The sequence below is a fragment of the Cimex lectularius genome, unplaced genomic scaffold (genome assembly GCF_000648675.2).
Source record: "Cimex lectularius strain Harlan isolate CLEC.00 unplaced genomic scaffold, Clec_2.1 scaffold312, whole genome shotgun sequence".
Lineage (NCBI taxonomy): Eukaryota > Metazoa > Arthropoda > Insecta > Hemiptera > Cimicidae > Cimex > Cimex lectularius.
In genome coordinates, this window is record NW_019392856.1 from 96,731 (window position 1) to 106,609 (window position 9,879).

General features: G+C 34.3%; 2 protein-coding genes across 4 annotated transcripts; both read left to right on the forward strand.

The window, feature by feature from the left end:
- Window positions 1-294: 294 nt before the first annotated feature.
- LOC106661866 (MORN repeat-containing protein 4 homolog) lies at window positions 295-2,824 on the forward strand. 3 transcript variants are annotated; one of them, XM_024228746.1, is made up of 5 exons: window positions 295-415; window positions 817-1,018; window positions 1,077-1,186; window positions 1,253-1,407; window positions 2,607-2,824. In XM_024228746.1, exons 1-5 carry the CDS (start codon window positions 406-408, stop codon window positions 2,622-2,624), a joined length of 495 nt encoding a protein of 164 aa, XP_024084514.1. In that variant the 5' UTR covers window positions 295-405; the 3' UTR covers window positions 2,625-2,824. The 3 variants fall into 3 exon arrangements, with proteins under 3 accessions (XP_024084514.1, XP_014241069.1, XP_024084515.1); XM_014385583.2 differs by lacking the exon at window positions 2,607-2,824 and adding an exon at window positions 1,475-1,590; XM_024228747.1 differs by lacking the exons at window positions 295-415; window positions 2,607-2,824 and adding exons at window positions 426-515; window positions 1,475-1,588.
- On the forward strand, window positions 1,756-4,498 carry LOC106661864 (cytosol aminopeptidase-like). The gene is made up of 6 exons (XM_014385581.2): window positions 1,756-1,948; window positions 2,607-2,839; window positions 2,918-3,242; window positions 3,311-3,604; window positions 3,684-3,878; window positions 3,944-4,498. Exons 1-6 carry the CDS (start codon window positions 1,873-1,875, stop codon window positions 4,441-4,443), a joined length of 1,623 nt encoding a protein of 540 aa, XP_014241067.1. The 5' UTR covers window positions 1,756-1,872; the 3' UTR covers window positions 4,444-4,498.
- The last annotated feature ends 5,381 nt before the right edge of the window (window positions 4,499-9,879 follow it).

Here is a 9,879-nt window from a genome sequence, read left to right on the forward strand (position 1 = left end):
TTTTCATCGCTGCCAAAAAAAAAAAAACCTATTTCGAATTATGAAAAAATGTTCAACCCTTCACTACTTACAACTTGAATGCAAGTCAAATTAGTACTAATTATTGTTAGTATAGGCTATTGTGTAAACAAGGAATCTATTTATTTTATGAAGAATAAAAATTATCCGGCATATGCATTATTTATTTATTTATATAGAAAGGCATCATTTGGTAAAATGTGTAAGTACCTGTAAAATGTTATTGTACTAATTTTTGTTTTGAAAAATACGGTTGATTTTTTGTTTAAGCAAGAAGGGAATGTAAATTATAACAAATTTAGAAATTAAATGGATTAAATCTAGGTGTGTATTGATTTTTGAAACCCTACGTCATTTTTCACCAGTGAGATTCGAGAGTAAACGAAAATGTTAGCAGGTAAATAACTTAAATAAGAACAAAATTAATCAGGATGTTAAACTCGTAACAGTAATTTCTTAACCGCCGGAGCATTTTGGCCTTTCATCATCATTGGTGGGTATGCATTATTTTCTTTTTAAAAGCGCCTATTGGCTGACTAAAATAATCATACATCAGAAAAGCGAAGGAATACTTAAGAACTATTTCATCCAGATTTTTGGGTTTGACTAACCCACCGATGTTGAAAGGCTGAGACATCTGACAGACCAAAATAGTAAGAATATGCAGGTCAAAGTGATTGTAAATGAATGTATGTTGTACGTATTTTGGCAAACAATAAATTTGGATCAATAAATATCTAAATCTGTTCTATTTTAAATTTAGTATGCCTTCACAATTTTATAAATATATTTTTGTAGAAGACAATACTTACCCTGGGGTTGTCAAGACTGGAGGGTATGTGTTTGAAGATGGCACTAAATACATCGGAGACTGGAATTCAAAAGGACAGATGCACGGTTTGGGGATACTACTTCTTCCTAACTACACTAGGTACCACGGGACATTTTTGGCAAATGTGTGTTCCGGGCTTGGTGTAATGAATTTTCCTGATGGGGCAAAGTATGTTGAATGTTTACTGCTCAGGAACTGCTTTTATTAAAAAAAAAAATATCAACAGATACGAAGGTGAGTTGATGCAAGGTTGGTTTCACGGACATGGTGTCTTTTGGAGGAACGATGGCACAAAGTATGAAGGAGAATTCAGAGGTGGAAGGATTTGGGGGCTGGGTAATTACGTAATTTTTATTTTAAGGATTTAAAATGGAAATTGAGATGTTCCGTTATAAATTGCAGGACTTGTGACTTTTTCTGATGGCACTCACGGCTTCCCAAGAATGGAGGGCTATTTCCAAGACTGCCGATTTTTGAGGCGTAAACCGTGCCAAGATGTTGTTCAAAGGGCTCAGAAAATATCTCTATTAGCAAGAGCCCAAGTTCAGTTTGATAAGGTAAATACATCCTGATAATTTTTAACAAAATATTTTGCCATTTTTAATCATTTTAAATTATTTACAGTGCCGGAAAATTGCAGGAAATTTCTAAGTTTTTAAGTTTGCAATTGAAGTTTAAATATGTTAAAAATAAATAAATGTATTTATGCTTGGATAATCTATAAAAATATGAGTGTGAAATAATATGAAAGTCGTTTTCATTTTGCCTTCCTACTCCTTTGTATGAATAAAATCCAATGTGACAGTTAAAATTTTAAAATATCTACTAATATTTAATTAATTAATTAATACAAAAATAATTAAAATTAGAAAATAAATGAATCCACAATAACAACAATTTCAAATGTTGTTGCTTGGCAACTGACAATTTAGAAAAGAAAAAGTAGAGTAGTAAACTTTATAGTTAGAATTTATTTAGATTGTAGCTGAGGATAATAGGTTACGAATAAAATTAATTTAAAGATGAATACTATTAAGAATATCCGAAGTACGCTGTCTAACAAAGGAAATCTAAATCTTGCTTGGTTCGGTTATCAAGGTGAGTGCATAAATCACACAAGAAATTTTACTTTAAGATTGTCGAATTTAAATTCTAACTGAAACTAACTAAACTAGAACTACTTATATACAACCAAATTATGCTTATATGAGAATTAATTTGTAAAATAACTTAAAAAAAAATTTCAATGACTAGAGAATTGTATTAGGTTCATTAGGATAACCGATTATCATATTTATCATGTAGTGGGAGTGTCGGCTAGATGATTCCTGATATTACCATTGAAAGTTTCTTTAGATAGTAGAAGGCATAAAAATTTAAAAATATATTATAAAATGCAGAAGTAAGTACACTAATCATCTTTCAGCATGAACACCCTGCAGTACAGCAACAGAACAAAAATTTAAAATAGGTAGTTGACCATAAACCCTTCATTAGATGACTTAACTTCACTTTTTTTTTATATAACTTTCTGTAAATACTTTTTTCATTACTAAATGTAAAGAAATTTGTAACTAAAATACTTAAAACCATAACAGATGCTTCACTAGCTGAAGTTTAATGAAAATTAATTTAATATTTGTTTTATTAAACCTTAATTTTTATATATATGGTATATGATATATTGTCTGTATTTTATATAAAGCTATAGATTTTAAAAATATTATTGCTTTTTTGAAAAACTTTTAATTTTTAGACTCAAAAAGAAATCTAACGCAGCAGTCAGGCGAAAACTACGATGTAAGAGTGAACTGTTCAAACACGACTTCTGTGCCAACTGGGTTGATAATCGGGGTGTACAGCGAAGAGGGCGATTTGAAAGGGCAGACTGCGGACTTCACTCCAGCAGGGAAAAAGTTCAACGATAGCGTTAAAGGGTTCGTAAAGGATCAATTGCTGAGAACGCTTCCCCTTCCAAAACTGGGCCAAGTAAGGAAGTTTACCGTATAATTCGAAGAAAGTACAATCTTTTTTATGAAAAAAAAAATGTTTTTAATTGTTCAACAGGTGCGTCTCTTCTATGGAGTTGATGACAGGTTTAACGCAGTGGCTGTTGTGGGGCTTGGGACAGACTGCATTGGCTACAATCCAGTGGAAGAAATTGACGAGCAAAAGGAAGTGATTAGGGTAGCGGCGGCTGTAGGCGCGAGAGCTCTCCAGGACTTGCAGATCTACCGTATCATGGTCGAGAGTTTTGGACATGCCGAATCGGCAGCAGAAGGTGCCACTATGGGTCTTTGGGTCTACCAAGAGCACAGGGCCGAAAAAAAGCAGCTTGTGGTACCAAAGTTGATTTTATTTGATTCCGAGGACTGGATAGGCTGGCAAATAGGTAATTTTTATTCCCTAACAGTCCACACTACTAAATTGTTTTAATAATTGTATTGATTTTTGTTCTAGGCCAACAGAAAGCAAATGCTCAAAACCTCGCTAGGCAATTCTCAGAAACACCAGCAAATTTATTGACGCCGTCAGTCTTTGCCCAGAGCTCTGTGGAAGTTTTGACTAAAGCAGGTGTAAATGTTGAAGTCAAAGTTCAAAACTGGGCTAAGTTACGTGGGTTCAATGCGTTCTTGTCTGTTGGAAGTGGATCTTGTCAGCCACCAATTTTTCTAGAAGCATATTATGAAGGGTGCGATCCTGATGTATCTCCTGTTGTGCTAATAGGAAAAGGAGTTACATTTGATGCTGGAGGTAGTTTAATTTAATATTAACTTAAAAAAAAAATTGAATAGAAACAAGCAATAATGAAATGTGTGTAATTGAATTCTAGGTGTTTGCCTTCATCGTTGCTTCGATTTGAGGGATTTGAGAGGCGACATGGCAGGAGCAGCAAGTGTAGTGGCAGCTTTGAGAGCAATTTCAACGCTACAGCTTCCAATTAATGTTAGAGGTTTGATCCCATTATGCGAAAACATGCCTGGTGCTTCTGCATATAAACCTGGTGACATAATAAGAGCTCAAAATGGTAAGAGATAAAATATATATTTGTATAAATATATTTTTATTGCATCCTGTTATATTTTATTTTAGGCAAAACCATATTGGTTCAGACAACAGCAAATGAAGGCCGGCTTATATTAGCGGATGCATTGAGTTACTGTGCAGTATACAATCCTAAATTTGTTGTTGATATTGGAACTTTGACGACTGAAGTTAAGAAGCTTATGGGAGCGTCTGCAGCAGGAGTTTTCACCAACTCGGACCAACTTTACGATCTGTTAAGGATAGCATCAATTCATACAGGGGACCGGGTTTGGCGTCTACCTCTCTGGGAGTATTTTACCGAAGATGTCACCAACACGGAAAAGTCGGATGTCCAGAATGTTGGGACCCCTGATCACGGCGGTGCTTGCAATGCAGCGGCTTTCCTCAAGGAATTTGTTCCCAATTTGACAGACTGGGTGCACATTGACACATATGGTATCGTGAAAGCGGACCTCCAAAGCCCGCCCTATCTTCGACCCGGGATGTCTGGAAGGCCGACAAGAACAATAATTGAATTTCTATCACAACTAGCATGTCGCAATTAAATAATAAGATTATAAAAAGTAAAATAAATTACTAAAAAACAAGTTAAACATTAAAAACAAATAAATATGAATAAATTTCAGTTCAGGAAAAAAGTGATTTTTGTTTACTATTGATAAGTTATTATTTTATACTGAAAAATAAAGGTAAAGAAAAAAATTAACTTATCGAGGAGGTAAGCTAATATCAGGGTTCATTATTGATAATAGTGAAGTGTTGAAACAACACATAAAAACTTACGTTTTTTTTCATTGTTCTGATAAAAGTTCTATCAATTTTGGTAATTATTACTACTTACTAATTATTCTATAATGGATCAAATCAAAATTATAAATTATTTTGGCAAATTGTTACTGTTAGAATGAACTTGCCAAAATGTAGCCGAGTTGTTAGGGCTTCTGAGTCGTATTTGGTACACTAATGGTTCTGGGTTTGGATCCCATCATAGCCCATGGCTTTGTGGTTTGACCCTTGTCTGCGACACCCAATGGGACATTAAATCCTCCTGCATGTCTGAAACACTTAACTTACTAATTGCCAAAAACCGAAAATGTTGCTTGACCATACGTGAAATTTGTGCCAACCATTAGAACCTTTGAAAAGGGCATAAATTATGGGAAATGCACAGATGAAATACTGAACATGATGAAATATGCCTGACAGACAAAACAAGAATAGGCAGGATGATCGGAGCCGATCAAATCAGAATTGATTTTAAGAATATATTTGTTTTCAATATTTCTGAAAGTTAAAATTTTAGAAGCAATATATTACATACATAAATGTAATGAATATACCGGGGTGTCGGTGGCCACAATGGTTTAGGCGTTGACCCCTGACATACTTACAAATGTTTAAGAAAAAAAAATAAAACCAAATCTAACCTAGAATAAATTGTGTAAATCTAATGGCATATATTTCAAATTTTAATATCTCCACGGCAACTAGATGAAATATTTTAAAATTAGTTTTTTGATAAAATTTAGAACTGTAGAACAATATTAGTTAATTTTTAGTACATAATTTTAAATTTTAAAGAAGAGAAACATATTAAAGAGGGTGACAACAGTGTCTGTCATTTTGGCCGGAATGATGGACAAAATGTGTTACAAGACATGCTTAAATGGAGCATGGAGAATTGGTATAGTCAGAAAATACAATTGGAATGTACATTTAAAAAAAAAGAAGAACCTATTTGATCTATGGCCACAGGTGAAACCGTTCAGTCCTTACACTATGAAACAGGGTGGATGGAGCTATTTGAAACTGATTGCACTTAACAAGGAAAATACTTTCTGCTAAGTCCCTATCATCAGATGGTTCATATGGTTTATAAAGTTTATCCATAAATTATTTATTTTTCCAAAGTGATTATGTTTAACTTTTTTTTTTGTACTATTTTATTCATTTCTCATATATGAGTAGTAGTAGATAATTTAATTGTATTTGTTTTTCCAGATTTTAATTTGAAGTTGTAATGCAGCTTCCAAACTCTTGGAAAGAAAAAGAAAATGAATTTAGGCAGAATAAGCAAATGACCATTGGTGGTCATTGAGTATGGACTGCCTGAAAATAAACTTGTACTTCCTTTTGTCCTGAAAATGAATAAAAGCCTCAAGTCAAATCAATTCTCCGTTGTGACGCTTTATGTTCTGTTTGAATGAAATTTCAAAATATAAATTGTAAAAGAACATTTTATTTTGTAGACCATACTGAAGTGTAATTTAAAAAGAAAAAGATACAAAACTACTTGCTCGTAAATTTGTAAGAACTCAATAAATCATTAAGATATAATTGGAATGAGCGGTGATGATTTAAAATGTTAGAATGTAAGAATTAACAATTAAAGTGGATTGATGCAAGATTGATTGCGATCAGGGTTACATATCAGTACTGAGGCCCGTAGTGCTTTACACCTAAGTATGGGTGCTTTATTTAAAAATTAAAAAAAATGTCCGGAAGGTTACAAAGGCTGGGTCATGTAACCAGGAAAAGTTTTTCAAAAAAAGCAATGAAGGGACATTCTAGTGGAAGACCTATGCTTGGATGGGTCGAGTGAGGGGTGGAAAAATGTAGCCAATATGGCCAAGCAGAGTGGCAATTTATTGTCAGGTAAGCCAAGGGCCTTCATGACCCAAAGAGCTAAGAACAGAACTTTCTTAAATAAGTGCAATTTTTCTAAAAAAAAAAAAAAAAAATACATGATTAATTCTTAACTAAAGACTTAGTTAAATCTTTTTCTAAATCTAAGAATTCCTAAGTTCTTAATAAAAGATCATCATTACTCCGAAAGACATTTTAATTTAATAATATTCATTAAAATAAAAATAAAATAAAAAATGTTAAAAGTTGAGTAGCCTCTTCTGACACGACTGGAATTCATAGTATCAATAGTTTTGTGTTTGAGCGTGAGTTGAGAGTGAATGTATTTATTTGCGTGAATGTGTAGTTTGAAAGGGCCAATGGCGGCATGAGCATCTCATCGTCCCTTAATTAGGTAAGTTATAAAATAGATGCAAAGATCGATTACCCCACCAACCTAACTAAGTGAATGGTATGTAAGTAAGAAAGAATGTATTTAAGAGTGAGAGAGTGGATGTATTGGGTTTTAGAACTAATTGGGTCGGAGGCTGTACGGATGGACGGATAAGACCGAGGTCTGACCTCCGGACTGGCAACACCCGAGGCGGATGATTCTTGAAATCTACCGGTAATTTATCATAAAATAGCTGGAATTGCCGGTAGAATGCGAGAAGTGATAGGCTCAGCTCTATGGGTACACGGGTGTGTGTATGTACTGCATTTTTGAGCTTTTATAAATCAGTTATCTATCATACTTATCTGTGTCTTCTGTGCAGTGGTTTTCAAAAATTATAAATAAAATAAATGAATGAATATTTTATTTCTCATGAATAAATGTCAGTTATGATAAACGAAAAGTATATTACGGCATGGCCAAAACATCCCTCAGCCAGTGGGTACGCAAATAATTATAAATAAAATGATAAAACTTAAAAATTATTTTGCGATTAAATTAAATCGAAATTAAACTTGCAGGCTGTGGGTATTTTTGTAAAAATAAGTAAACATAAAAATATGTCAAAACAAATTGTTCAAAAATGACTAGGGATATTTGTAATTTATTCTTATTCTATTAATGTTAATTAAATTAATCAATATATTCTTGGTATTTGGATAAAATAAAATAAGAAATACAAACCAAAAACAAACAAATGTTAATCCTCATTTTTAATAAGGGTTTTACTTAAGAATAGTAAATGAATATTACTCGTTTTGTAAACAAACACCTTTTCTCGTGTTTTCTCCATTTTAATCCAGTGGTACTCTCTTTAACCAAGGAAAGACATCGTCTTAAACAAGAAGTTCACAATATTATTGTAAGAACGAGTCATAGAGGTCACCGGGAAGTGGATATCGCAGAGGCAGTTGGCGTTTCTCAGAGCGTGGTCTCCCTGGCTTTAGCCCGATTCCAAGAGACTGGAAGTGCGAGAAGGAGGCCTGGTAGTGGATCTCAGGGCATTACGACGCTAATGGAGGACAGAAATATAGTCATTGCTGCAAAACGGGTCCCGTTTCCATAGTGCCCGACAGGTCCTAAATGAAGTACAAGATGTTTTGGCAAGGCAATTCGTAATAGTTTGTGGGAAATTTGCCACACATCATATGCTTCTTTGAGACGACGAGCAACAGCCCGCCACCAGCAACTCGGGGAAAATATGGTGCAGCGAGCGCCTAGAAGAATACACCAATTGTTATGCTGTTATGATTACTGATGAGTCGAACATCCCGAGTACCGGGGATGCATACAATATCCTGCTCCCTTCAGTGCTGTTTGGAGGCGGTGGAATGGTCTTGACTGGGGTTTACACTGGAGGACGAACTGGACTCCAAATTGTTGAAGGCAACCTCACCGCAGTCCATTATGTCCAAGAAATTATCGAGAAATACACCCTCAAACCAGGGACCCCATTGGCAGGGATTTTCGATTTCTGGATGACAATCCCAGACTTCAGAGAGGCAGAATTGTTCATCAATTTTTAGAAAACCTTGGAATTTTGTCCCCAGATCTCAATCCCATTGAGCACATGTGGGATGTATTGTAGAGAAATATTTTCGATCACAATCCGCAGCCAGTTGACCTGGAACAACTGAGTGCAGCGTTGCAACATCTATGGAGTGAAATTCCTTATGAAATTAGTGACAACCTTATTAAAAGTTTTTCAATTAATTAATCTCTATGTAAGGTATTGGTTGAAATGAAAAAGCTAATTCACGAGCGGGATTCGAACCCACGACCTTCTGCTCAATATTCCGCTGCTCTAACCATTTAAGCTATCGTGACTAGCTAACAGCTCAAGTGTTTAGAGCAGCGGCGTATTGAGCCGAAGGTCGTGGTTCGAATCCCGCTCGTTTCACTAGCTTTTTAATTTCAACCAATACCTTACATAAAGATTAATTAATTGAAAAAAGTTATTTGGTCAATCGGACCACGAAATATAATGGACTTGGGTAACAGTTGCGCTTAACAGGTGCACAGAGGTTTTAGCTAACAGAGGACATTATACGGTATTAATTGTTTAAAAAAATTACTGTGTCCAATAAACAAATGTGGAATTAACACCTTTTATTTTGTTATTTTTCAAAATCCCTTAATTACATTTTCCTTTATTAAAAAACATAATAATTTCTAATAAATTTTAACGAAATTTGTAATAGAAATAAAATAAAATTTTGAGCAGTTTAGGTTGATCGTCAAAGAGAAAAAGAGAGAGATACAAATAGATTGATAGTTAGAGAGAAAGAGAAAGAGAGAGAGAGAGAGAGAGAGAGAGAGAGAGAGAGAGAGAGAGAGAGAGAGAGAGAGAACAACTACCGTGGCAAATAAGAAACGGACTGGGCCATCGTCATATTTAAAAAAAAAAAAAAAAATACAGACGTACGGTTATGTAGTAAAATATGTGTCAAAGAGTGAAATATGTAAAAATGTACATTTTTTAAAAATTATGTTTAAAATACCTTGAATCTTGTAAGACTACTTTGAAATCGAAGAAATATTAATGTGGGTGAAATATGTAAAATCAGGAACTTTTTACACCCTTCTTATCGGTTGCATTTGCCCCTCCAGTAGATCTTTTAGATTTTAGACGGACTTTTGACTTTTCTTTGCTATATAAAAGTAAAAATTTAATTTCAAGATTTTAATTTAAAAAAAAAATTACTCAGCGTAGATTAAGGTTTAGAAAAGTTGATAGACGCGATTAATTTTTACAATTGGCCCCGCTGAGCGGAATGTCAGAGTTGACGGGGTGACAGTTTAAAATCCCCCTGGGAGACTAGTTGCATAACTTTTCATGCTGCTCTTCGCCCATGGAAAGCACAGAGTTATAATCGGTGAGATCTGTTCTCTCACTCTCTCT